The sequence below is a fragment of the Chelonoidis abingdonii genome, chromosome 3 (assembly GCF_003597395.2).
Source record: "Chelonoidis abingdonii isolate Lonesome George chromosome 3, CheloAbing_2.0, whole genome shotgun sequence".
Taxonomy (NCBI): domain Eukaryota; kingdom Metazoa; phylum Chordata; order Testudines; family Testudinidae; genus Chelonoidis; species Chelonoidis abingdonii.
Window position 1 is genome coordinate 215,327,244 of NC_133771.1, and position 27,658 is coordinate 215,354,901.

Sequence of the window (27,658 nt, forward strand, 5' to 3'; positions counted from 1 at the left end):
TGTCTTATAGTGAAACACTAAAGAAGTTCAATCTACTTAGTTTATTCAAAAGAAGGTTATTCCTCATCTACAAGTACCATAATGGGTAAGAGATTTCTTATCATTCAGACTAGAAATAAGGGGTACATTTTAGACCATGAAAATTACTAACCCATGAAGGATTGTCTGTCATGTGGAATCAATAAATAAAACCTAGATCTCTTTTTAAAAGGCTCAGTCAGAAGTGATGGGCTTGATCACTGTGCGAGATTCTCCTCCCTGTGTTACGCAGGAGGTCAGAAATGATTATCATAATGTCCATTCTGGCCTTAACATTTATTAAATTCGTCCCCTCAGCAACCACGCCTGGTGCTAAGGCAACCTGACCAATTTCCCTTGCCAACCACACTCCACACTAAGAAAACCTGGCCCTACTCAACCTTGCCAGACATACCCAGCCAAATTCTACTCACCAAGCACACTCTGTGTTATGGAAGTGTAGCCCAGCTCCCCTGGCCAACCACAGGCCTAATTCCATCTACACTCCCCTCAGGAGTGACACCTGACTCAAGCCCCAGCCAGTTATACCCAGTGCATCTCTGGCCTCCGCAATAGCAAAATGACACGCAGCCCAACCAACAATACCCAGCAATTACAAGACCCAGACCAAGCAAGACTTCCTGCCCCAACCACAGGAAAAATACCAATTAGGGGAATTACAGAGGGTGTGACTCAAGGTTGACTTTCAAATTGCACTTAAAGAAGGGAGTCAACCTCTTTATTCTGCATGAAAAGCACAGCATTTCCTCCTTAAACTTACAACCGTTTAAGGGACACAGAATGAGTTTTCTAAAAATTTACAGGTAAAAGTTACTTAAGAACTGGATCCTTTAAGAAATTATGTATCTTTTCTTGAATTATCCTAACAATGGACTAACACACTCCACCCCATCCCCCCCATTTGAAAAGCACGTTGCACTCAGGTGCATGCTGGGATAGCTGCCCATAATGCGCCGCTGCAAGTGCTGCAAATGTGGCCACGCCAGTGCGCTTGAAGCTGTCAGTGTGGATAGACTGCAGTGCTTTCCCTACTGCACTCTACGGAAGTTGGTTTAACTCAAAGCACTCTACATCTGCAAGTGTAGCCATGCCCTCTGGCTCCACTGCACATTGAGGCAGCACAGGCAGGGGAAGTGAGACAAGAGCACTGGTGAACGCAGACACAGTGGGACTTAGGGATGGGGTTCTCCCTTCTATCTTTTCACATGGCATTGATCTCACTAACAGCCATCAAAGAACCAACCGTGACTGTCGATTACAGATTACTGGCCAGATTCATCAGTGTGCTCTGGGAACGCAAAGCCACTATAAACCCATCTTTCCTGTCTGGAGTGCTCTGGTGCATGGGTGAATCTGTGCTGAAAAGTTAGCATTCAACAAAATAAAAATAAAGTTGATACTGGAAATCTTCAAATCATTGGAAATGTCCCATGGGAGCATTCTCTTTCTCTTGGGGTTTCTTGGTTAGGGCTCACATGCAGTGTTCTTAATTTAACAAACAACCCTACAAACATGATGTTAAAATGGAATTACTGTTAAGAATATGTAACGGTAATTTAGGGCAAAAAGCGTTACAGGGATGTTGTAATTATCCCCAAACCAAACAGGTTAAGGTTTGGAAAAGCACAGTTACATGATAACCAAACACCCTTAAATCTTCTTATAGTGACACCATGAGCAGGAAAGATGTAAATAATTCAGTGTGTAGTTAAAAATGACTCTAATCTAATCTGAGATCACACATACCCTTAGGGTACATCTACGGTGCAAAGAAAAACCCGTGGCCCCATCTCAGAATCTAGCTCTGGAGCTAACCCTAGCAGTGTAGATGTTTGGGCTCTGGCTGGAGCCTGAGCTCAGAAACCCTCCCCTCTCGCTGGGTTTCAGAGCCTGGGCCTGAAGAATTACACTGCTGGTTTTAGCCCCGCAGCCCAAGCTCTGTGAGCCCATCAATCGACCTAGGCTCTGAGACTGAGTGTGGCAGGTTTTCCTTGGCTAGGGTGACCAGATGTCCTGATTTTATACAGACAGTCATGATTTTTGGGTCTTTTTCTTATATAGACTTCTATTACCCCTCACAACGTCCCGGTTTTTCACGCTTGCTGTCTGGTCACCCTATCCTTGGCAGTGTAGCCATACCCTAAAATACTGCCACCAAAATGGTCTGGTTATTAGAGGGGATGGTTGTAAGGCTGTGCGGATCCTTAGTGGTGCATTCCTAACCCAAGGATCGATGGCAGAGGTGTGATCTTCACTCTCATTTCCCTGGATGTGCAAGGCTTGCTTTGGAGATAATGGCACGGCTCCAAGGCTTGTTTAGCCTTCAGTCACTCTCCACACCGCTCCAACCCTGACAGGCGTTTCTCCTGCGGACTGGACTGGCACGGCGCACCAGCAGCCTTGGCCCAGCTGGGGTGACCGGGGCCCAGCGCTCAGAGCTGGGGATCAGGACCGGCGGGCGCACCAGCAGCCTTGGCCCAGCTGGGCGGACCGGGCCCAGCGCTCAGAGCTGGGGATCGAGACCGGCGCGGCGCACCAGCAGCTTGGCCCAGCTGGGGGGACCGGGGCCAGCGCGGCGCACCAGCAGCCTTGGCCCGCTGGGGACCGGGCCCAGCGCTCAGAGCTGGGCATCAAGACTGGCTCGGGGGGCGGAGACAAGACACGCCCCGCCCGGGCTCTCTGGCTGGGGGCGGGTCCAGGCTCCTCCGGCCTGCGTCACTCACGGCCAGATAGGCGGGCCCTCCCCGGCCCCGCCCCTCGGCCGGGCGCGCATGCTCAGCCGGGGCCGGGGAGCGTGGGGGCGGCCCGTGCTGGGAGTGAGGACCCCGTGCTCCGCGGTGTGGCGTGAGGCGAGCCCCGCCCGGGCAGTGCGCGCGGGGGGCGCGAGGTTGGGCCCCGCTCTGCTCTGCTCTGCTCTCTCCCCAGCCGCAGTGCTGCCACGATGGCCCTGTGGGCCTGACTCGGGCCTTAGGGGCCCTGCTGCTCGCTCCGCCCGCGAGCCTCCCGCAGGTACCGGCCCGCGCCCTTCCGCGAGGAGGGTGGGAGCAGGGTGTGTGTGCAGCATGCCAAGCCTTCTGCAGCCTGGCCGGACTGCGCTGGGCTCGGAAGGGGCCACGTGGCAGGCTCGCCCCACATCTGCTATATCGCTTGTAAGTCCCCGCCACTTCCAACCTGGGGCTGGAGGCTCTGTTCTCGGCGTTTCATGTTGTCTGTTTGGGATTTCCAGAGCCCAACATCCAGGCTGGTCTGCCTTGGGGGAACTCTCCTCTGCGTGCCATGGATTCAGCACCTCGTCCAGCCTCTCTCACCAACAACCCCATGTGGAAATGCAGGATCAAATACACCACCAGGCCCATTGGCATGAAAAGACAGGTGGCCGTGATCCACACAGGTATGTCTAGAGTGGAGATTCCTGCAACCCATCAGACTGGGGCAGCTGGGTAGAACGGACTTCAGGTTACCCTCAAGGGACCCCATTCATTCTGGGAGTGCAACGAGGAGCAGAGGTACGTCTACATGCACGATTATTTCAAATTAAGCTTAAACCGACTATTACAAAACAGAATCTAATAAAATCGGTTTTAGCGCGTCCACAGTGGGATCACGAAATCGATTGTTTGCGTCAATGGTCCAAAGCTACCACGTTTCAGGAACGGTGCACTGTGGTAGCTGTTCCTCAGCTATCCCATAGTTCCCACTTCCGGGTTGAGAGCACAGTGCCTGATGGGGCAGAAAACATTGCCCGGGTGGTGCTGGTACAGCCTCACCCCTCCCTTTGTGAAGGCAGCAGACACCCTTTTGGTGCCTTTTTCCCGAGTGCATTGAGCAAACGCCATAGCACAGCAACATGGACCCTGAGATCACAAACGGTTCCTGACTGTTGTCAACACCTCGCGTCTCCTGCCAGCAGCATTCAGTACACAGAGGGTGACATTACAGTACTCAAGGATTATTTATTTTACTTCTCTTTCACGTGCTGGGGGGAGGGGGGAGAGACTGACGAGCTGTTCCGTGAACCACGCAAGACACGTGTATTAAAGCTACAGACATTGGACGCTCAGCAAGAATGCAAATAGTTTTCAGAGACTGCTGTGTAGACTGGTAGCTGTAGTCCTCATTACCCCTCCCTCCCTCCATGAGCATCTTTTGAGTCTCTGGCTTCCGTTACGGTTGTCACGCACCGCTGTGTATCCTGGAGTTTATTTTCAAACGCTTTGGCATTCCTGTTCTTTAAGGAGCTCTGATAAAACAGATTTGTCTCACCATACAGCGATCAGATATAGATCTCCCTTAGGTTCAATGCAGGAGCTACTTTTGCATTTGAACTGCATCGCCACCCGTCTGATCAGAGTGGACATGTGAAAGCAGGAAATGTCATTCAAGGTCTCGGGGCTTTTCCTGTTACCGGCACTCCGCATCCGAGTTCGGATTGCGACCAGAGCGGTCAGTGGTGCACTGTGGGATACCTCTAGGAGGCCATAATGTTGATTTCGTCCACACGAACCCTAATCCGAGTTATCACTTTCGAATTTAGCGCTACTCCTCTCGTCTGGGAGGAGTTCCGAAATCGATTTAAGGAGCCGTTTAACTCGATATTAATGACGACGTCGTGTGAACGGGTACAGCGTTAAATCGGTATATTGGCCATTAAACCGATTTAAAGTCGCAGTGTAGACCTGGCCAGAGAAGTTAATGGCCCAAGATCCATGCGATGGAGCCAGGAAGGGTCTGCTCTTTGGGGCTTTGTCTTGTTTGTGGAGCCCACACTTCCTGCGTGCAGCCCAGGTACACCCTTAGCATCTCTAGGCCATGCTGGGACATGAGCTGCAGGAAGCTATGCTGGGGGCTTTGACCCAGTGTGGCCAGATGCTTCCTTCCATAAACGGAGCCAGTGTGTGGATGGATGGAGGAGATGGCACATCTGGCACCTGGGCAGGAGTCAGTATCTCCTGAAGGAGTTGAGGGGTGGTTTCTTCCTGAGGAGTTGAGTCAGGGCCCAGGAGTGGATGGAGCTGGCTCAAGGATGGCTGTCTGACTCTGGCTGTCTGTGCAGGTCGTATCACTGTGCATGGGATTGGCGGGGGGCACAAGCAGCGCTACCGCATGATTGACTTCCAGCGGCTGCGCTATGTATCTGGGGCTGAGTCAGGCCCCTATGAGGAGAAGGTGATCCAGGTCCGGTATGACCCCTGCAGGTGAGCGGCAGTGAGGAGTGTGGATCAGGTTTTTGCTTGGGGACCTGTCGGGGGTGTGGGGCCACATGTGGGTGTGAGGGGGACGGTGCATGGGCCTGGCTGCCCTATGTGGGGTGGGAGGCACTGTAGGGCCATGGTAAACGGTAAAGCTTTCTCACGCTGCTCTCCCTACCCCAGTGCCCTCACAGAGCTCCTCTTTATCTGTGGCAGGTCAGCTGATATTGCCCTGGTGGCTGGCGGCAAGCAGAAGCGCTGGATCATTGCAACAGAAAACATGCAGCCTGGTGACCTCCTCAAAACCTCGGGGCACATAGGCAGGATGGCAGGTGAGCTTGGGCAGGCTGCTCTGGGTGAATCCCAGGGCAAAGGGCCTGGCTCCCCTTGGCAGGGGCTGCACTGCTGCCTCTTGCAAGCTTTAGGGCATAGCTGCTCAAGCTCACTTCGTGCAGCACATCTCTGTAGAGACCCGTCCTCAGTCTCACACCACATCACTCTGTCTACAGTGGGACTTGTAGCTGCTTTGGGTATGGTGTCAGCTGGAAGGAGCCAGCCTCCCATGTGCAGCCAGCTCCCTGGGACACCAGGCAGGACCCTCTGATGGAGGGCTACAGAGGGGTTGGGAGAACAATCTCAGAGGGGGAATGTTGAATGATGGTTGGGGGAACTTCAGATGTTTTCATCCTGCTGTGAGAGCCTACCCTGAGGGCGAGGCAAAAACCCAAACCAAGACATTGCCCTGGAGCCTGTGCTGGCCCCCCGTGGAGTCAGGGGTTAGGCCGGGTGGGAAGTTACTTTGGAGCCTTCTGCTGGGATTGGGAGCTGGAGAAGCCCCATTTACGCCTTCCTGGAGTCGCTGTAATCACCAGACTTGGTGCTAGCACACTGAGGGGGCTTTGTCTTTCAGTCTCTGCCAGTGAGGGAGATGCGTACCCATTGGGAGCTCTGCCTGTGGGGACCCTGATCAATAACCTGGAAAGCCACCCTGGGAAAGGAGCGCAGTACATCCGAGCAGCAGGTGAGATGGACCCTTGCCAGGATCACAACCAGCGTTAAAGCAGGTCTGGTCTTGTCCCTCTGTTCAAGGAGAGCAGCCTGGATGGGGTTGAGTAGAGGCCAGATGACTGGATCAGTTTGGTTTGCCTCCAGGCAGGCTATATTCTAGGTTTTCCCTCACTCCACCTTGTTGGGGGACTGAGCAGCTTCCTCTGGCTTTGGTGCTGGTCTCAGGTGGATGGTGGGGGGGGACCTGTGGGTGCTGTGGTACCAGGGAACCATTGCTGATTCCAGGCTGGTATCCTGGGCCTTTGCCCTCCTTCACCATCTAGGTTCAAGGTCCCTGCTCTGGCAGCTCTGCCCCAGGCTGGAGAGAATATTTCCTATTGTTTTGCTGGTTGTACAGCTCTCCCCTAGCCTCAGCTGTGAGGCCTGACACCCCAAAACAGCAACTCCTGCTTGGGGAAGGAGCTCATATCTTGTCCTAGTGAGTGAGCAGGGCACTCCCAGGGTGTGGGGCCCTTCCCAAAGCTATCTGCCTGCTCCAGGCCAGGGGGCAGGGGTTCCTTACCTGATGAGTCTGGAACACACCCTTCTTGTGATGTATGAAAATCCTGAGTGCTTTTGTCCCCTCCCACCCGCCACCTTCGGTGACAAGAGGTGAGGGCTCTGTGCATCTGGGATGGAGCCACTTCTCTCTGAGGCACTGCAGAGGGCTTCAGCTGGCTTGCTGGCAGGGGACCATTTGCTAAGGGAGGAGGTTGCTGGCAAGGGACCAGTTGCTAAGGGAAGCCAGAAACTAGCCTGCCGTCTCCTTGTATGCTGCAGGGACCTGTGGGGTGTTACTGAGGAAGGTGAATGGAACGGCCATCGTGCAGCTGCCGTCTAAAAGACACGTACAGGTAGAGGGGAGAGAGGGGGTGAGGGTGGCGTGCAGATGCCTCTCTGCCCTGAGCAATGGCTGCTGTCTGAGTCTGCGGTGTCAGCAGCCAGAGGATCTGTGCTGGCTGTATGGGCTCTGCAGCAGCATAGGCCTGGCCCTGGATACGTATTCCCAGTGTGGACAGGCCACTGAACTGAGGCAGGGAGGGATGAGGCCTGGCTCTCAGCTCTGCCCTAGGTTAGGGGAATCCCCTACCCAGCTGGCCCCCAGCCTTTGGTCTTTGTCTCAGTTGTATTCTCTAGCCTAGCCCATCCCATGGGTGGGGTCCAGCAGTGGGAGGCACCTGCTCTGGTGCAGTGGTGGCAGACCAGTGCCTGCCAGGCCTCCCACACATCAGAGGGGTTCCAGTAGAGGATATGGAGCTGTTGGGGCAGTGGCTGTGTGCGCAGGCAGAGCAGCTTCTTGGCAGCAGGGGCCAAGAACTCTCCCTAGGCAGCCCTACCCTGGGTGCTGTCTGCCCCAGGTGTGCTCTTGCTCACAGCCTCTCTCTTCCTCTGGCAGGTGCTGGAGACCTGCATGGCCACCGTGGGGCGAGTTTCCAACATTGATCACAACAAGCGGATCATTGGGAAAGCTGGCCGGAACCGCTGGCTGGGGAAGCGCCCGCGCAGTGGCTTATGGCACCGCAAGGGTGGCTGGGCAGGACGCAAGATCAAACCACTCCCACCCATGAAGAGCTATGTCAACCTACCCACAGCAGCAGCTCGGGCTTGACACTTGGCGCCCGCCCCTCAATGGCTCTCAATAAAATCAGCCCCTCAGCTCTCACTTGTCCTACAGCATCTGCTCTGTGCACGGCTGCAGGAGTGCCCTGATGGGATCAGTGCTAGCAGGCTCCACATACTGCTTGTGTGAACCTACCCTTGGCACCACGGGCATGTTCAGAGCCCCTAGAGTGTGGGTTGTGGGGCTGCTGTGGGAGACTTGGCCTGCTGACTCCCAGCCACTGGGCTCTTCTGAGCCTTGGGCCATAGAGGGGAAGGGGATAACGAATTCCTGGAGTGTTAAATGGATTAGCCCTGTGTTCTGTCCCCTTCGGCATCTGCAGGAATCCTAGTCCATGCATCTTCCCCTTTTCCCAGAACCCTCTCCACTCAAGGGAACTGAACCTAACCTCCTGGGCCTAGCATGGTAAAGATCTTGTTCTCTGTGAAGGTGTGGGGGGCTGTTCACGGGTCAGAGTCTACCAGTTGGTCCCCCTCCATACTGAAGTTACTTGGACCCTTTCCAAGAACCTTGCTTCCTGATGCTGGAGATGCTGCGGTAATCTGCGTCCCTCTCTAGGTTATGGCTACTCTGGAGGGGCTGAACTTGGGGAGATAACCACTCCCTTGTCCTGTTGCCTGCAGCGATGATGGGGGGTGCCAACCAGTTACCTACTAGATGTCCCACAGTGAGGTTGGAACAGTCCCACCATTCTCCTGAGTTATGACTGGATGGTACGTACTGCTGGGCTGCCCTTCTCCTGAAGAGGAGATAGCCACTCTCATTCTCTTTCCTATGGGGAAGCTGCCTTGGGAGACTTGGATTAGAAAGCCATATGGTGTTGCTTTGGTACAGAAGCCTGGCATGGGTCCATGCTGCCACTGCTGAGCCTTTCTCACAATAAATTTCAATTGTAGGAGAGATTTGTCCCTGGCGACCTTGTTATTGTCACTGGGAGAGAATGAATTTCAGGTGCTGGACTAAGGTCAGACCTGCTGGGATAAGCACAGTGAGTTGCAAGCCTAAATCCTTGGCCTGGAGTGACAGGGACATGGGTCTGTGCCCTGAGAAAGAATTGATGGCTAAGAAGCCTGAGACCTGAATAGGTGCCCTTAAGGTCATCAGTGAGGGGATCAGAGGAGCAGTTAACCCCTGAACTGTGATATCCAGAATCAAAGGGGAAAAATCCGTGCAAAAAACCTGGCCACCTGAAATGCAGAGATCCCAATATAAAATATCAGAGGAGTAGCTGTGTTAATCTGGATCTGTAAAAGCAGCAAAGAATCCTGTGGTACCTTATAGACTAACAGACTATTCACCCACGAAAGCTCATGCTCCAAAACGTCTGTTAGTCTATAAGGTGCCACAGGATTCTCTGCTGCTTTTACAATATAAAATGAAACTTTTGGGACTGGGGGAGTCAGGCAACAGGATTCCCTCCTAGGGGCTGAGTCCAGCAGTCGTGTTTTGTAAGAGAGAGGGGCTGTATTACTGCTTTACAGAGCCCAGCAAGTTGGCTCTAATGGAATGAGCATAGAATGACTTTCCAGAGTCAGGCCAGCCAAGTCACAGCACCATGAAATACCCTCTTAAAAACCCCATAGAGCTCTAGTTACTTTTTTTTTTTTTTGCAAAGAGTAGATTTTGGGGGGCACCAAAACTGTTAATGAATTCAGGTTGGCTGGTTTCTTGGAAATGCTGCTATGTTTTGACATTTTCAAACCAAACCCTACCAAAAAATGTTAAATGAAATGTCATTTTGAACCTTTAGTTTGACCTCGACAAAGTGTGTTGTTTTTTTCTCTTCAAGAAAAACCAAAACAATTCTGTTTCTGTTCAAAATGACCCGAATGTTTTTTTTTAATTTATTTTTTAGCATGACCTCTGAACCAAAAATCAATTTGCTCAGCTCTGTTATTAATGGTACTATCCTGGGGGGAGGGGTCAAACAAAATTAAATGTTGGGTGGCCTTTCTAAAGGCGTCACCCTCTCCAGGCAGAACTCCAAGGAACTCTTCACGGCAGGCATGTGGAGAAAAGGTTTAGCAAGATGGGTATGGGGGAAACATGACAGGAGAGCAGGCTTTAACATGTAGAACTCTGATACCACCCTGAGAAGAAATCTTGGATGAACCAACTACTGGTTTGCTCTGGTTGCTTGGTGCCACTCCAGAGCAGTGCAAAACAGCTGGAATGTATGGGCACACTGGCCTTTAATTTGCTGCTAAACAGCTCCAGAACTTTGCAGTGCCGTAATGTTGTGAACCAAGGAATCTAGCAGTAACAACTTGACGTGCATAGTTCCCCTCACATCATGGATTCATTTCTACCATGGCATGCAAATGAGCCTGATTGGAAGGTTGATGATTGTTTGAGGTACTTCTGAGGTCACGATGGTCCCAACTGGAGATAATGAGTTAGTTTAGTTTATAAACTCTGTAAAAATGAGATTTCAAGATCTGAAAATTCTTTTAAGATGGTGGTTCAGGCGGATAGTATCTGTTATTGAAGGATGAAAACATTACATGGATGTTGTATTCCCCCAAAGCAAGTGTTACAAACACAGAGAAACACGCAAGGAAAAGAACATAAGGGCCATACTGGGTCAGACCAGTGGTCCATCTAGCCCAGTATCCTGTCTTCTAACAGTGCCCAATACCCAGAGAGAATGAACAGGACAGGTCGTATCAAGTGACCCATCCCCTGTTGGCCATTCCCAGGTTCTGGAAAACAGTCTAGGGACACAGTGCATGGGGTCATGTGTTCCTGGAAGTACTCCAAGCATGCTGAGCTGTGGAAACAGACAGGAGATGGGACTCGGCCTCCCTGCTAGTTTATGTAAAACATGGGCCCTGATTGTGGGAACTAGGGTTTGTTTCATGTGCCAGGTTCTGAAGATCCAGGCAAGACCATCCCCATCACCAGAGCTTTGCTGGGGAGCTGGTGTCAGAGAGGCCCTGTTCCCTGGGTGCAGAGTCCTGCTGCACCCAAGGCAGGTGGTGGTTGGGAAACCCAGTCCTAGATGCAGGCTGCCAGGATGGGAGTCCCCTGTGCTGCTTGCTCCAGGGGCCCTGGAGTCAGGACCTTATATCCTGCAGCGCTGGAGGGAGGCGCCGTGGCGCGCGGCTCCGCCCCACCTGGGGGCACGGCCTCCTGCCCGGCTCTTCCCTTTCGCGGGCGCGACTGCCGGGGGTTGTCTCCAGCGGGGAGCCGTAGTGGGCGGGGTGCGCACGCGTCAAGGACCCGGGAGCGGCTGGAGGGAGCAGGTAACGGGCAGAGCCGCCCGGCCCCGCCCCGCGCTGTCCCCGAGCCCGGCGTTGATGGCAGGGGAGGGGCCGAAGGGAGGCCGCGGCTCCTGCGCGGAACTGCGGGGGTCTCCGGGCCGGGGCTGAACCGGAGCCGGCCCGGCAGCCGCCGCCCCAGCGCGCCTCGCGAAGGCCGGGCCGGGCCGGGCCGGGCCGGGCGGGGGCGACCGGCTCGTGCGGCCTGGAGCCCGCCGCTGGCGGGGGCCGGGCCCCGCCCCGCCCCGCCCCGCGTGGCCCCACTCCCCAGGGGGAGCCGCCTGGGCCCAGCGCCCCGGCTCCTTACTGCCACCAGAGCCCTGGCTTGCGGTGGCCTTCGCAGGAGGGGCTGCCCGGGGGCCCCAGTTAAGAATTCGCTTTGGTAAATAAATATCGGGAGCGATGCCGCTCGCACCCAGCCGGAAGGGACCCTGCAGGGTCAGCGAGTCCAGCCCCCTGCCTTCGCTAGCAGCGCCAAGGGCTGATTTTGCCCCAGGTGGCTCCCTCACAACCCTGGGTTTAGCAGGCCAGGGCTCCGAACCACTGAGCTATCCCTCTGTCCCTGTGTTTAGCAAATGTCTGCACAGCAGTTCTGAGCCAGCCTTCACCCTGAGTGGAGGCTCGGGCTCACGGGGATCGTGTTCTAGAAGCAGGGCTGTGCACAGCGCTCTGCAGGTGCAGCCTGGCCTGGAGTGTGGGCTCCGAAGCCGAGGGAGTGGGGTGGCGGCTCCAGACGAAGAGCTTGGGCTCCAGCACCTGAGCTCCAGCCCAAGCTGCAACTTCAAAGTGCTGCCTACACCGGTGGCGGGTTTCAAGTTAGTGGGGCCCTATGCTCAGCTTCATTTTGGCGCCCCCCGCCCCTCCTCAGGACCCAGCCAAGAAAAAGAACATTCTCTCTTATCTCCCCCCCGGCCCTGTTTTTCATTCTTTTTTTCTTCATCCTCCTCTTGTAAATAATAGGAAGTAAATGAAAATGAAGTGAGGTACCTGGATTGTTTTTGCAGTCCAACTTTTCTTTCACAGACCACTGGAAAATTGCTGAGGGTCTCGGCAGGTCACTTAATGATCTTTCCAAATATTGTTCGTACTGTTTGCTAGCTATTGTAAAGCGCTTTGGATAAGAGCGCTTAATAAAAAAACTGTAAAACAACATTGGGGTGTAGGATCTGGCCAGGAGTTAGGATGTGGGAGGCAGCTCAGAGTTGGGGTGTGGGGTCTGGGAGGGAGTTAGGGACTTAAGCTGCGGGAGTGGGTTCAGGGCTGGGTCAGGAGGTTTGGGTGTGGAGTGCTTACCTGGGGCAGTTCCCATTTGGTGTGATGGGTGCAGGTGGGAATGCAGGGTGGGGGAGGGACGCTGGAGCTCCCATTTGGTACTCGGAAGGGGTGTGCACGCAGGAATCAGGGCATGGGGATTGTGGTGGTGCAAGAGTCAGGGACGGCTGAGGGTGTGTGTGGGGGGTGCAGGAGTCAGGGCTGGGGGTGTGGGCCAGGGCTGTGAGGGTGCTCCCAACCCCCTGTCCTGAGCAGCTCAGGGCACGAGGCTGGGGGGGGGGTATGTGTAGAGGGAGTGCCGGGGCCCTGCCTCTGCTTTGCTGTGCCCTGATTCCATCCCCATCGCGGCCCCTGCTCCACCTCCTCCCTGCCCCCATTCCATCACTTCCCCAAGTCCCCATCACTGCCCCACCTCTTCCCCTGAGTGTGCTGCGGCCCCGCTCCTCTCCCTCCCTCCCAGAGGGCCCTGAGGCACAGCAAACAGCTGTTTGGCAGCGGGGGAAGTGCTGGGAAGGAGGGGGAGGAGGAGGAACATGACGCGCTCTGGGGAGGAGGTGAGGGTTGGAGGAGCTGGCTCCCAGTGGGTGCAGAGCCTGCAGCAGGAGCCCCAGGAGCCAGCAAGAGCAAGCTTCTGCCCCTGCAGCTGCCCGGCCCTGGGGCCCTTGGTCCTTGGGGGGGGTCCCATGCCAGGGCACCCTGTGTTTTACTGTAAATCCGCCTCTGGTCTACTGACCTATTTGTAGAGAACTAGGGTGAGCCATGTTAGCCAGAGTCTGTGACCCAGGCTAGGACGATTGCTCCAAAATGCTGTGTAGACATACCCATAGTGTTTAAGGCCAGAAGGGACCACGAGATCATCTAGTCTGACCTCCAGTAAATCACAGGCGAGCAGCAGCACCCAGTACCCGCATATTAAACCCAGCAACTGAAATTTGACCAAAGTATTACAGCCCTCGGGAGGCTAAACTATTGAGTGCTACAGGCAGAGAACAGGAAGGCCCAAGGTGCACCAATGGGAGCGACTTGGTGGGATGAGACATGCCCAGATGATATGAGCAGGTGATTCGCTTCTCATGCTGCAGAGGAAGGTGAAAAATCCACAGTGTCCCTGCTAATCTGAGCTGGGGGAAATTCCTAAAATGGTAAAGATGCAAAACCTATCAGTAAGAATCTTTTAAGTACATCAGAACCAGGAAAACTGCCAAACAGGCAGTGGAGCCTCTAGGGGAGTGGTCCCCAATGTGGTGCTTGCAGGTGCCGTGGCATTTATGTGCACCCACCTAGTGCCCAGCAGGAGAGAGAAGCCGCGGCCCGGCACCAGACTCAGGCTGCGAGCATGATGTTCTCTGTTCCCAGCAGGCACGGGACCCACCTAGTGCCCAGCAGGGGAGACAAGCCTTTGCCCCGCGCCTGCCGGGGACAGAGAACTCCAGGGCTGCAGTCTGTGGGCACCGGTGTTCTCGGTCCTCGCAGCTTCTCTCCGGCTTCTCTCTTCTCTCTGGATTCATATATTATGTTATATTAATATGATGTTTTTTGTATTATTTAATGTACAGATACAAAATAAGCCTTGAAAAATTGTTGGGGTCCGCCACACTCTTCTGAAAACATGAATGTGCTACTGGCCACAAAAAGGCTGGGGACCACTGCTCTAGGGCTATGTCAACATGGAGATAAAAAGCCCACGTCTGACTTGGGTCAATTGACTTGGGTTCAGGCGTCGTGGCTGAAAACTGCTGTGTAGATGGTTGGGCTTGGGCAGGAACCTGAGCTTTGGGACCCTGCAAGGGAGTAGGGTTACAGAGCTCTGGCTCCAGCCTGAGCCCAGAAGTCTACGCAACAGTTTTTAGCCCCATAGCCTAAGCCCCACAAGCTCCAGTCAGCTGACCTGGGCCAGCCATGACTGTGCTGTTGGGAGGTTCATCCTCCTATAGACATAACCTAGGCAACAGAGTTGCTAAAGGAGCTCTCAAGGAAAACGAGGCCGTTGCAGAGAAGCTAAATGAATTCTTTGCATCGGTCTTCACTGCAGAGGAGGTTGGGGGAGATACCCACATCACAGCTATTTTTTTTGGGTGGCAAATGTGAACTACTGTCCCACACTGATGTGTCAGAAGAAGTAGTTTTAGAGCAAACTGATAAACTGTAATAAGTCACTGGCCCAGATGGTATTCAGCTGAGAGTTCTGAAGGAACTCAAATGTGAAATTGTAAAACTAGTAGCTGTATGTAGCTAATGTAATACTGATTTTCAAAAAGGGCTCTAGAGGCGATCCTGGCAATTACAGGCTGGTGAGCCTAAGTTCAGTACCAGGCAAATTGGTTGAAACTATAGAAAAGAACAGAATTATGAGGCACATAGATGAATAAGACTTGCCGGGGGAGAGTCAACACAGCTTTTGTAAAGGAAGGTCATGCCTCTCAATCTATTAGAATTATTTGAGAGTGTCAACAAGCATGTGGATAAGGGTGATCCGGTTGATGTAGTGTTCTTGGCTATTCAGAAAGCCTTTGAGAATGTGACACAGATCCACAGGATTGGTGCTGTGGCCCAGCTTTGGAATGGTCTCTAGGAGGAACCCCTTCAGTGTGTCAGATCCCTAGGGGTCTCACTCTTCCTCCAGGGAAGCCATGCAGCTTCACTGGCTCCTTAGACTGGACTTGCAGCACCCCTGCTTTTTACACTGAACCCCATTCAGCAAGTCCAGCTGAGACAGACTCCTGATGAAGTTTTGAATTTTAGCAGCAACTACCATGTGCATGACACAAATAAAGACTCATTTTGTTCAAAGACTACACTTCAATTAAATGATAAAACACTTTTTATTTTTTTGCAAATAGGACATGACAGCAAGGAACATTCTCTCGGTTCAGGCTTGCATAGGTATGTGTAACTCCAGCTTTCATCTGAAACCAGTTTCTAGGGATGGATTGCCAGGGGTACTGCAACAGAATGGGAACATCCGAAGAATGTGTTGTGGGAGTTTGGGCAGGGCATGGAACAAATTCTGTACTGGCTGCAGGGGGAGTTATGCATGGTTGTGCTCAGACTGCAGTGCTATGAGGGACTTGAGCATCTCTGTCAGACCCTCCAGTGCTTTATCATCCACTCCTGTCCATCTGTCATCCACTCCTGCCCGTCTCTCCTGTCCAGGCTGTACAGCCTGAGTTTTTCATTAACTGTCTCCTTCCACGCTCTAGTTTCCCTATGTGCTGTGTCTGTTGATTGCAGCACTTCTCTAAACATATCCTCCATACTCTTCCTGGTTCGCCTTCTTATCTGACAGAGGTGCTCCGCTGGTGTGTAGGAGCTGGTCCTCAAGGGCACATCTACAGAAACCAAAGGAACGCTGGACAGAGACAGTATTGTGGGTGCACTCACAGCCGTGAATCACAAAAGTCACATACACCTCTTTCTTACTGTCTCTTGGCTAGCACACACCTTGGCGAGAGTCCCAAATATGGTCAATTTGGGAAGGGGGAATGGCTGGGAAGGGGGAATGGCCAAGAAGGGACAAAGGGTCTGGCTGATTTGCAAAGAGGGTCACTACATGTACCTAGAGAGAGAGTTCTGAATTTTGGCCCCCTTTTCACAGGCTGTGGTAATCACACCTGATAGCTCACTCCTAAGGGTAACCCAGGATGCAAGGGAGCATCTCCTGCACGCGTGCGGATTCACACCAGCTCTGTATGCTGCTCTCCTGTGGGCTGCTTTGGTCCCTGCTGAAATAATTGTTGGCTGGTGCAGCAAAGTTTCCTACAGTGGGAGAAGACACAAGTCAACTCTACCAAGATTTCTTCCTAGAGAGGATTCCCACGACATCCCAGTGTCTGCTTGTCTACTGGGTCCCCACTGCGTAGCTGCATAGGCTCTGTTGTTAATTTATCTCCCTTATCCCTCTTCTGCCATATAACAAAGTAAATGAGACCTCAATCTCCTATCATTGTGCAATATCAAAGCAAAATGCGTGCTTACCAAAGCTTGCCTCTCCTGCACCATGCACGCCAGAGCCGGAGTGCTGGGACTGGCTAGATTCCTTTGGAGTCAAAAGTAGGCCCTGGTTTGTCACGACACCAGATGACCCTGTCACATGTCCCACATTCTCCTCCAACTCCTCTTCCTCATCTGCCACTTCGTCCTCAGGGCTGACTCCACTGGCTGTTGCCTCCAGTCCCCCCAAAGCATCCACAGGGCTCGTGGTGGGGTTGCCCCCAAGGATGGCATGCAGCTCCTTGTAGAGCAGCACGTCTTCGGCGCTGCACCAAAGTGACGGTTGGCCTCCCTTGCCTTCTGGTACACCTGCCTCAGCAACTTGATCTTAGCACAACATTGCTGTATGTCCCTTCCATGTCCCTTCTCCTGCATGCCACAAGCAATCTGCCTGTAGATATTAAAGTTCCTACAGCTTGAGCAAAGCTGCGATTGCACAGTCTTCTCTCCCCACAGATCCAGCAGCTCCAATGTATTCCATGCTGCAGCGCGTCTGTTGTGGAAAGCTGGCATAGTCAGCTGAGAAGGTGCTGAGTGAACAGTCCATACTGAGCAAACAGGAAGAGGAGTTTCAAAACTTCCCAGCCCTTTAAATGAGGGAGGAGATCATGCCTGTGTTCCTCAAGGCAACGGAGTTCAAAGTGCTGACCAGAGCTGTCATGCTGGGCATTGTGACACTTCCTAGAGGCCAATTAGGATGACATAAGCAAGTGCAGTGTCTACACTGACACTGTCGCTCCAGCTGCGTCACAAAAGGCTCTGTGTTGTTTGTTGAGATGGTTTTATTTTGTCAGCGTAGCAGGGGATTTACATTGGGGGGAGGAGCATTGCAATATGTTCACCTCCATGATGTTTTCAACAAAACCGTGTCATGTAGACAGGGCCTCACAGGGGGAATCTCGCAAAATTGAGTGACTGGGGAACGAAATGGCAGATGAAATTCAACATTGATAAGTGCAAAGTAATGTACATTGGAAAACATAATCCCTACTCTAGCTATAAAATGATGGGCTGTAAATTAGCTGTTACCACTCAAAGAGAACTTGGAGTCATCATGGCTAGTTCTCTAAAGGCTACAGCTTAATGCACAGTAGCAGTCAAAAAGGCTAATGAAGCATTAGGAACTATTAGAACAGGGATAGAAAATATAATAGGGACGCTATATAAATCCATGGTGTGCCCCTACCTTGAATACTGTGTCCAGTTCCGGTTGCCCCCTCTCAAAAAAGGATATGATAGAACTGGAAAACATTCAGAGAAGGACAAGAAAGATGATCAAGGATATGGAAATGCTTCCTACCAGGAGAGACAAAAGATTAGGGCTGGTCAGTTTGGAAAAGAGACAATTAAGAAGAGATGTGATAGAGGTCTCTAAATCACGAATGGTGTGGAAAAAGTGACTAGAGAAGCATGATTGACCCTTTCCCACAATACAAAAACCAGGGGTCACATGATGAAATGAATAGGCAGCAGGTGTAGTGCAAACAAGGAAATACTGTTTCACACAATGCACGGTTAACTTGTGGAACTCATTGCCATGGGAGGTTGTGATGAACAAAAGTATACCTGAGTTCAAAAAAGAATTGGCTACGTTCATGGAGGGTAGGCCATTAGCCAAGATGGTCACGGATGTGACTCCTTGCTAGGCGTGACCATAAGCTTCTGACTGCCAGAAGCTGGGATGGGAAGACGGGTGGATCTCTCCAGAATTGTCGGGTTTTGTATGCTCCTGCTGAACCTCTAGTGCTGACCACTGTCAGTGACAGGATACTGGGCTAGATGGACCATCGGGCTGATCGATAGAGCCATTTTTATTGTTGCTTCCTGACCCATGTAGGTAAGGCTAAGATTTTGTCATGGTTATTTTTAGTAAAAGTCACAGACAGGTCACGGGCAAAAAACAAAACTTCACAGAAGCCTGTGACCTGTTTCTGATTTTTACTAAGAATAACTGTGACAAAATGGAGAGGGAGGGGGGTCCAGCATCCACTGCTGCTGCAGACCGGAGATCCCCCCTGCTGCCTGCAATGGCTCGACGCTCCAGGGTCTGAGGCTGGGAGCTCTGGATTCCACCTGCTGCCCCAGGATTGAAGTGGAAAATGTTGGGGAGGTCTCTGGAAAGCAGAGCCCTGGCCCACCCCAGCGAATGTCTCATTGTTAGCTGTGAACTGACCCTGCCTTTAGCCCATATAACCCAATGAATATTTGGCCTCAATCCTGCAGATGTGTATGCCCTTCTTAGCTTTCCTGCTGAGAGCAGCCAGTGGTAGTACTCGCGTGCACAACTGGAGCAGCTGCAGAGCAAGACTCTTGCAGCAATGGGAGAGGCAGAAGACAGTGGTGTGAGATGAGGGGACTACAAGGAGCCAAGGTCTGTGAGTCTGGCTTCAATGAGGGCTGGAGAGAATTACATACAGGAGGATGGTTCTGAACCAATGCCGGGAGCAGAGGAGGCTGTGGATCATGAGCATGATGTAATCAGGCTTTCCTGCATGGGAGGGTGAGGTTTCAGCAGAGGTGGTCATAGAATATCAAGGTTGGAAGGGACCTCAGGAGGTATCTAGTCCAACCCCCTGCTCAAAGCAGGAGCTATCCCCAAACCGCTAAATGGCCCCCTCAAGGATTGAACTCACAGTCCTGGTTTAGCAGGCCAGTGCTCAAATGACTGAGCTATCCCTCTCCCTGGGTGTGGGAGCCATGGTATGCTTGGGCAATAATGCAGAGTGGTGACTTGCTTAAGGTGACACAGCAGGTCGGTGGCAGGGCTGGGGGCAGAACGTGCAGAGCTCTCCATATCTAGTCCCCTCTCCTACCAGCTGGTTCCCAGAGGTTCTTCCCTGGAGAGCTCTGTCCCTGCGCTCTCGACCAGTGTTCCTAGGTGGATCATAACCTGCTCCTGCCTCTTTCTCTCTGCATAGACATTCCCCATCATGGTGGGCGAGAGGAGGAATGGAAACCTGCTTGTGCGCCTGGGGCCCAAGCTGCAGGCCCACCCCGAGGAGCTGATCCGGCAGCGCCGGGGCCACGATGGCCACACTGAGTACTTGATTCGCTGGAGCATCCTCAGCTTGGAGGAGGGCCCAGGGAGCAGCACCAATGCCTGTTCGGCGGAGAACAAAGCGGAGAACATCCTGATGTGGATGTCGGCAGAGGAGGTTTATGCCAACTGCCCGACGCTGCTGGGCAAGAGGAAGCCCGAGGGGCAGCGGGTGAAGGAGGAGAAGGCGCCCAGCACGTTCCCTCCGGATGTCACGCTGGATGAGGCCTCACTTCTGGAGATGAAGGCTGACATCAGGAACCTAGTGCAACGGGCTAGCCGGCAGATGGCCGGGCCCACGGGCCCAGAGTCCTCCATTCTCAACACCATCCACGTGCTGAGTGCCTACGCCAGCATTGGCTCGCTGACGGGCGTCTTCAAGGAGACCGGGGCCCTGGACCTGCTGATGAAGATGCTGTGTAATGAGGAGAAGCAAATCCGCCGCAGCGCCGGCAAGATGCTGAGGGCCCTGGCTTCACATGACGCAGGTGAGATCTCCTGGCCAGGAGCCTCAGAGAAAGGCTGGGCCAGGCCCATCTACTGAGCATGGTGTACTGGGGGGATCCTGGAGTTCCCTGGGAAGGGGAAGACGTTTATGTAGGACCCTTTCCAAACAGAGAAGGGACTCAGGACTGAAGTCAGGTCTCTTTGTGTACGGGACTGGCTTCTGCTGCCTGAGCCACCCCTCCTCCACCCAGGTACCTGGGCAGAGTGCTGGCCCTGTGCATGCTGCCCCACTGCTGCTGGATGGGTGACTCTGTCCAGGTTCCCCTTCCTGGGGAGCCTGCAGTCTGATGGTATCAGCTGGTACAGTACAGAGCTGTGCTCGTTATCTGGGGTGGCTTGCAACCGGGAGCGCCAGCCTCAGGGCCCGGTCAGAAAGCAGGACAGACGCCCCAGACCAGTATGTTTTGTCATTAGAAACAAGTTTGAGCTCCTCAGGCACTCTAACAGACTATCTCCAGCAAACTGGATTGAGTGATAGTCACTTTACACTGAAAATCACAACAATATTCAGGTCACTCCCAGTCCCAAAGGACCAGTCACTTACCTAGGTCAGTTGTACTCAGATTTCAAACCCAAGACAATGCCTATAGCCAATCCTGTAATAAACGGACTAAAGCTTTATTAACTAAGAAGAGAAATGGGGGTTATTTTCAAGGTTAAAACAGGAAACATGCGCACCAATGAGTTACAGTCTTAGCTTTAAGAAGGTACCGTCAGGTTCTGTAATAAGCAGCTGTGTGTGTCCTATATGGCTGACCCAGGCCAAGCAGCATGGGAATCTCTTGCTCATGTTTAGGAATCTTTGCCTCTCCGAGTCCAGGCGGCAAGAAGATCTTGGTTCCTCCTTGTCAGGGATTCTTATCTCCCCTCCTTGCCCCGGAATCCAGGCTGATGGGATGAGTTGGTGCGCAGGTCTCTCCTTCCTGGAGGGAGTGAGACACGCAGTCAGCAAGGTCTCTGTCCTTGGATGGTCCACACTGCCTCGTCTGCCGTCAGGGGGCCGCCTTGGGTGCAGGGCAAGCACTTTCCCTGAGTGAATGCTTCCTTTCCTGCTCAATGAGTTACACAAATGCGGACAAACACTCGATACAACAGAGTCCTAGCTCATGCTCCAGTACATCTGTTAGTATAAGGTGCCACAGGACTCTTTGTTGCTTTTTACTCGATACAATGTCACACCATGGGCTACAGAGATGGCAAGTGAAATCACTACACGCAGCATCCTGCAGGATTCAGAAGGTCTAGGCATCACACACATCATTACAGCTCTAATCTTTATCTTAACAAGGCTAACCTGCTGGTGAGTCAGACCGGTCTCCAGCTCCGTATTCGTCAGTGTTCAGTGAGGCTGGGGCCTTGGCATGAGCTGGCCCATGGTGTGCCAGCTTCTCACTCACCTGGCCAGCCCAGCTCAGGCCAATCTGTAGCTGGAATGGAACAGGGGTGTCTTCAGGTGCACTGGGAAGGGGATGGCAGCTGGGGTTTGGCTCTGCCCATGTGTACAGTGGTGCCTCCTTGGCTTTGTTTGTGAGCCCCCTGTTCTGAGACTCGGGCTATTGTCTCCCCAGGAGCTGCCCTGCTCTCCTCCCCTGGGCAGTATGAGCAGCACTGGGTTTTGAGACAGTGGAATATGGGTCGAGCCAGAAACCCTGCAGGTTGGTGCATCTGAGAAATGTCTCTGGGATCCCAGCCCTTTGCTATCCAGGAGCTTCCGCTGGGGCGCTGGGAGAAATGGAGAGGGGACAGGGCGCAGGTGCTGGGAAGATTGAGATACTCCTGAGGGGCAGCTGGGCGGGAAAGCACTCAGCTGGTGTGTGTCGCTGCTGCAGGGAGTCGGGCCTACGTTCTCCTGTCCCTGAGTCAGCAGGACGGCATTGAGCAGCACATGGACTTCGACAGTCGCTACACCCTCCTGGAGCTGTTTGCAGAGACCACGTCCTCCGAAGAGCACTGCATGTCCTTCGAGGGGATCCACCTGCCCCAGGTACCCGCAGGCCTGGCTAGCTTGGGGGAGGGGCACAGGAGCAGGGGGTTTCACTGGGCAGGGGGCTTGGAGACCTGTGTGGTGACAGGAGAGAGAGCTCAGAGGCCTATTGGGGAGGGGAGGGATGGCTCAGTGTGGGTAGGTTGGGGGAGGGTTGGCTCAGAGTCCTGTTAGGGATGAGGGAGAGGAGGGTTGGTTCAGGGTGGGGAGGATGGGGGAGGGTTGGCTCAGGGTGGGCAGGACAGGGGGAGGTTGTGGGGAGGGTTGGCCCAGAGGCCTGTTAGGGATGGGGAAGAGGAGGGGTGGGCAAGGTGGCGGAGGCCTGTTGGGGTGGGTAGTGATGCTCCAGGACAGGTGGGTGGGCAGGCAGGGGGATGGGTGGGAAGCTCTCGTACCGTGGCTCTGACACCGTGTCTGTTGCAGATCCCTGGGAAGCTGCTGTTCTCGCTGGTGAAGCGCTATCTGTGCGTCACCTCTCTCGTGGACAAGCTCAACAGCAGCGCGGAGCTGGGCGGGGAGCGTCAGGACTGTGCCGTGCCCTGCGCTCACGTCGGGGAGAGGAGCCGCATGCAGCGGGAGTTCGAGTTCAGCATGGCCATGGCCAATCTCATCTCCGAGCTGGTGCGGGTGATGGGCTGGGACCGCAGCCAGAGGATGGAGCTGCTGTCCCTGCAGGAGGGGCAGCCGCGGGTCGTCCGCTCCATCTTCCAGCCCAAGGCTCCGGCCTGCACCTCCGTCCAGGTGGCCTCCTGCCAGCCCCAGAAGGAAGCCAGTGCCTTCAAGACGCGCTCTGCCTTCCCGAGCCGCAGCAGCTACGTGGAGTATGTGCAGGGGAACTTGGTGCGGGGCATGCGAGTGCGCATGCTGGAGGACTACGAGCAGGTCAGCGCTGGGGACGAGGGCGAGTTCCGCCAGAGCAACGACGGCACGCCGCCCGTCCAGGTATGCCGGCTGGCAGCAGGGGCGTGGGGCCAGGGCTACGGGCACCTGCCCGAGGTCTGGGGGAGCCCTTGGCCTGAAGTTCCCTGGTACCTGGCTGCGCCCTGTCCCTGTGTGGGTTTGGAGAGTGCTGCTGGTGCCAGAGGAGGCCTTGGGCTTCCCTGCTGGACTTGAGGGGTTTGGTGGGCCAGGCTGCTCCGACTGGGTTGTGGGCAAGCTGCCCTCAGTAACCGGTTTCCGGTGCTTCCCCCAGGTTTACTGGCAGGCACTGGGCCGCACCTACTGGGTGCACTGGCACATGGTGGAGATTGTCAGTTCATCTGGCCAGGCGGAGCGGGAGGCCCAGGAAAAGGTGTCCAGCCTGACGGAGAACCTGAAACTGACCACTGGTGAGTGCTTGCTGCTGTGCTGGGCTCTGCCCCTACTCTGCACATGCTGGGCTGGCCCTGGCAGGGCCTGGCCTCACCTGAACCTCAAGCTGTTCCTGGGAAGGGGGGAGCTCGGGCCATCTGGCCGTGCCACAGGCCTGGTGAATGACCTTGGGCAAGTGCATGTCTTCTGTGCCGCTGTTCCCACGTCTAGAGATAGGGGCTCCCTTGCCCCACAGGGTGCAGTGATGACACCCCAAAACCCTGGGGAGGCGCCCGGTGCTAGGGCCGTGTGGGCACCTCTCTGGAGATATGCATTTGTGCTGGCAGCCTAAGAGAGTCCTGTTTGGGGAGCAGGTCACATGAGGAAGGGAATTAAGGTTCTGCACCCATCCCCCATTTCAGTGGGGTCCCCTCCCAGCAAGTCTTCCATCCCTCTCTGCCCAGGGAGTGTGCACTGCTCCCCTCCTCCTGCACCCCGAAGGAAGAAGGAGATACGTCTGGGAGAGGGCCAGATACCCACTCTGCTGCCTGGAGACAAACCTATCTAGCTGTCTGGGCGCAGGGGTAATTCTGTGGGCAGGTGAACAGTAGGAAGGCCAGGGAGGTGATGTTTGATTTGTAAAAATTGACACAGTCATCATTTCAATGCTGTCACCCTCTGCGGTGTGGCGGGCGGAGGGGCTCGCTGCCTCCTGGCTCCCAGCTCCAGGTCCTCTAGTGTCATTGGAAATGGGTTGAGTTGGGGATCTCTCGAAAGTCCTTCCCCTCCAACAGAGTGAGCTCAGGCATGACCAACGTAGAACAATGATGTAGAGTATAGTCGAGAACATTTAAAAATCACCGGGTTTTAGTTACTTTAACGTGGGCGTGTCGATGCCTCACCAAGTTAAAGTGTGGCCTGGAACTGGCCGTGTTGTGTCATCCGTCAGTGTTCAGAATGCAGGTCGGATTCCCTTTGGTAATGTTCCAAATGCCTGGGAGCGGAAGGAGTGCTTCAGGGGAGTGCCGTCATCGGCAGAGCAGGAGCAGCTCCGTGATAGTATTAGCAGCTCTGCTTGCTATGCCGAAAGTTGTAACGAGGGACTGGTTAAGACGTCAGCATCCAACCAGCAATCACTGGAATCCATCTGCGAATGGTATACACGTAGTTACATGCCATACCTCGCATAACGGAACTGATTACAATCCCAGAGCCACTTATTTCAAAACCCTGGGTTTTCATTTGGTCTTGATCATTTTTAGGCTTCAGTGGGGAGACAGAGTACCGAAGAGTAGCTGCATCTGTGAGGAGCTGGTTAAAGAGAGCGCTCGATGGCACCTTATATAGTAACCCTGGCCCTGCCCTAGCACCGGCTAGCTGTGATACAGCAGCACAGAATGCTGGCCTCCAAAACGAGACGGCCAGTGGGAGCTGGGGTGAGGGCACGCAATGGAAAAAGTTGGAGGAGAACATGGCCGAAAGGAGAAGAAGTGAGATGCTGAGTGAACGGATGAACCAGAGCTGGGGAGGGTGTTGAGTAGAGGTGACAGAATAAATAGAGAACAGGAGGATAAAAGTCAGGGACTGGGAAGTGTGACACTACTGGAAGGTTGGCTGGAAAGACCAGATTATCTTCCAGGCAGGTATTTGATTCAGCTGCTGAAGACTCTCGCGTCGCTCGGAATGGCTGAGACGGTTACTCATGAGCTCATAAATACGGAGTGTACCATTTAAAGTCCAGCATGAGACTGCTTGCTGAGCAACATCAGTGAGTGTTTTCCAAGAAGCAAACAGAGAAGAACTACAACCGCCGCAGGGTGCATTTATACCTGCTATTAAGAGGGCCAGTTATCAAGCTCTGGAAGGGCTCTGGAACAGCAGAATGCGTTCAAAACTACCCTCCCTTATCGGGAATGGCTGGGTCTCAGAGGATGGATTGATCACACCCGTTCTGTGTGAAATAACATGTGCTCCTGAATCAGTCCCTTAGGTAAACAATGCTCACGTTCACAGCCTGCATGTTCGCCACCTTACAGCTTTTGGCCAACAGCCTGCCTTGGCTGAAGATGTGAGTGCGGTGTCAGTGGCACGTCTAGCAGAGAGCAGGGATGACTTTGAGGAATAAATGTTTTCAGTCCTGTGTGTCAAGGCTAATTTCTCTAGGATTAGCCGAGATCCACGTCTTTTCTTTTTATGTAGCCGTGCATTCCTGTGTTAAAGTCTAATTAACAAAAGGTGATTTTGAAACATTTTCTCAACTAGAAAGCGCCAAAGAGTCCTGTGGCACCTCCTAGACTAACAGACATATTGAAGCATGAGCTTTGGTGGTGAACACCCACTTAGACAGACTGCACATCTACATAATTGCTCTAGGTTTGTGTCTGTGGGGGAAAGAGCTTCTAATCATCCCCAACGAGACCCATTTCTGATGACACTGTATTGTCAAAATTCCCACCAACCGGAGGACGTGGAGCTGGGAGCTGGTGGGACACAGAGTCCCCCTTCCCACCTCCTCCCTGCAGAGGGTGACACTGTAGGGGGGACGGACAACTCAGTGGTTTGAGCATTGGCCTGCTAAACCCAGGGTTGTGAGTTCAATCCTTGAGGGGGCCACTTAGGGAGCTGGGGCAAAATCAGTACTTGGTCCTGCTAGTGAAGGCGAGGGCTGGACTTTTGGGGTCCCTTCCAGTTCTAGGAGATTGGTATAGCTCCATATATCTTATTTAGTTATTTGAAATGATGATGCTCCTGACTTCTGTGAATCAAATGACACCTCCCTTACTTTTTGATCACTACCTTGCCCTCGGAATGAGAGTTCGCTACCTCATGCTTCCAGCCTATAGGATCCAAACGCCCTTGGCTGCCTGACTGGCCCCGGCCAGCTGTCCCCTCCTGGCTCAGATGGCTCTGCAGCAGGGTAACTGTCCTGCTGATGTGCTCAGGGTTTGTCTCTCTGCCTTGCTGTGCCCCCCTGCAGTGACCCAGACGTTTTACTGCAAGCCTCTTGGGGGGCTCTACTCCCTGCCCTACCTGACGGATCGGCTGAGCGAGGATTCCGAGGCCCTGAGCCGGGCTGAGTGGTGGGAGCTGCTCTTCTTCGTGAAGAAGCTAGACCCCCACGAGCAGCAGGAGGTCGCCCAGCTCATCCGGCAGCACCAGGAGGTAAAGGGAGATGGGACTGGGGGAGATCAGACAACAGCTAGGCCCAGCTTTCCTTCCGCCGCTGCAGGGCACCCAAGAGCTACACGTGCTTGTCTTCCAAGAGCTACACGTACAGTTTATTCCAGGGGGGGCAGGCTGGAGAGGAAAGCCCTATTGGCACAGGAGTTATTTGTCCGAGGGCTTCCTGCCAGCTGCCCCTCAGTGCTGCTGGGTACCCCACCGTCCCCCTCTCGGGCCCTGAACTCACAGCAGCAGTTTGGATTTGCTCCACAAACTCTCCTCCTACTCTGGTAAAGAAGGTCTCTGCTGGCGTCTCTTTCCGTGCCTTTAAGCAGGCAGCGAACACACAGACTTACCCTGAAGTTAGTGGTGGTGTCTGTGAGGAGTAGCCCCTCTGCAGTCCCACCAATGGGCTGCTCATCCATTCCCAGACCCCTGCTTTGAGAGTGCTCCGAGCTAGGTTCTGGAGGTGATGGACTCAGCTGTTACATCTGCCTCCCTGGCCTGGAGCCCTGAGAACATCTAACCTGGTCGCTCTCTGGGCTGTCCCAGTCCTGGATGGCTAGGGTACCCTGTCCAGCTCCTCCTTCACTCCCTTTTTCTGAGAGGCTTTTGTAGCCCTGAGTCCAGGCGTGGTGTAAGAGTGTGCCCAGGAGAGAGGGGAACTGAGAGCGGCAGGTCATTGGGGGCTGACATACTGGGAATGGGATGGAGCTGTGGGCAGAGGCAGGGATGGCGTGGAACAGGGAACTGGGGAGCCTTGGGAAGAGTGGAGCAGACTGGGAGGGGAGATTGAACCGGGGGAGTAAGTGGGGATGGTGAGGGGGCAGGTGAGGAGCAGGGACCATGGAGTGCGGATGGAACAGAGGGAGGAGAACGAAAGAAGAGACCAGCTGTTAGATAAACTGTGTCCAACAGACTTCCCGCAGCATGGCGAGGTGCTGTCAGCAGCCACTGGGCCGTTGATTGTAGGATGAGAATTGGGCTTGTCTGGTTCTGGCTGGCCTGGGGATATCCCGGTTGGACTAGCCTGGTGTGAGTTCAGTTCTGGCTGGCGTGGGGACTTCCTGGGGTGGGGTCGGCTCTGGCTGGTCTGGGGACATCCCGGTTGGACTAGCCCCAGGGTTGGGTTGGTTCTGGCTGGTCTGGGGACATCCTGGTTGGACTAGCCCCAGGGTTGGGTTGGTTCTGACTGGTCTGGGGACATCCGGTTGGACTAGCCCCAGGGTTGGGTTGGTTCTGGTTGGTCTGGGGACATCC

The 27,658-nt window shown here is 54.0% G+C and overlaps 2 protein-coding genes across 5 annotated transcripts; both read left to right on the top strand.

The window, feature by feature from the left end:
* The first annotated feature begins 3,271 nt into the window (after nucleotides 1-3,271).
* Nucleotides 3,272-7,938, top strand: MRPL2 (mitochondrial ribosomal protein L2). The gene is made up of 6 exons (XM_032780743.2): nucleotides 3,272-3,430; nucleotides 5,093-5,234; nucleotides 5,445-5,560; nucleotides 6,139-6,249; nucleotides 7,056-7,129; nucleotides 7,672-7,938. The coding sequence occupies exons 1-6, from the start codon at nucleotides 3,316-3,318 to the stop codon at nucleotides 7,882-7,884; spliced, it is 771 nt and encodes a 256-aa protein (XP_032636634.1). The 5' UTR covers nucleotides 3,272-3,315; the 3' UTR covers nucleotides 7,885-7,938.
* A 3,146-nt stretch (nucleotides 7,939-11,084) lies between these two features.
* Nucleotides 11,085-27,618, top strand: CUL7 (cullin 7). Of its 4 annotated transcripts, XM_075064520.1 has the most exons (7): nucleotides 11,085-11,141; nucleotides 15,269-15,311; nucleotides 19,337-19,943; nucleotides 21,792-21,946; nucleotides 22,370-22,888; nucleotides 23,139-23,274; nucleotides 26,214-27,618. In XM_075064520.1, exons 3-7 carry the CDS (start codon nucleotides 19,349-19,351, stop codon nucleotides 26,690-26,692), a joined length of 1,884 nt encoding a protein of 627 aa, XP_074920621.1. In that variant the 5' UTR covers nucleotides 11,085-11,141; nucleotides 15,269-15,311; nucleotides 19,337-19,348; the 3' UTR covers nucleotides 26,693-27,618. The 4 variants fall into 4 exon arrangements, with proteins under 4 accessions (XP_074920621.1, XP_074920620.1, XP_074920619.1 ...); XM_075064519.1 differs by lacking the exons at nucleotides 11,085-11,141; nucleotides 15,269-15,311 and adding an exon at nucleotides 16,855-16,945; XM_075064518.1 differs by lacking the exons at nucleotides 11,085-11,141; nucleotides 15,269-15,311 and adding an exon at nucleotides 18,480-18,789.
* Nucleotides 27,619-27,658: the final 40 nt, after the last annotated feature.

Excerpts from the sequence above, each read along its gene's own strand:
- MRPL2 (XM_032780743.2), top strand. The coding sequence starts at position 3,316 with ATGGATTCAGCACCTCGTCCAGCCTCTCTCACCAACAACCCCATGTGG. Across the intron at positions 5,235-5,444 it reads GTCCGGTATGACCCCTGCAG|GTCAGCTGATATTGCCCTGG; the intron begins GTGAGCGGCAGT and ends TATCTGTGGCAG. Across the intron at positions 6,250-7,055 it reads GCAGTACATCCGAGCAGCAG|GGACCTGTGGGGTGTTACTG; the intron begins GTGAGATGGACC and ends TGTATGCTGCAG.
- CUL7 (XM_075064518.1), top strand. The coding sequence starts at position 18,766 with ATGAGGGGACTACAAGGAGCCAAG. Across the intron at positions 21,947-22,369 it reads AGGGGATCCACCTGCCCCAG|ATCCCTGGGAAGCTGCTGTT; the intron begins GTACCCGCAGGC and ends TGTCTGTTGCAG. Across the intron at positions 22,889-23,138 it reads ACGGCACGCCGCCCGTCCAG|GTTTACTGGCAGGCACTGGG; the intron begins GTATGCCGGCTG and ends TGCTTCCCCCAG.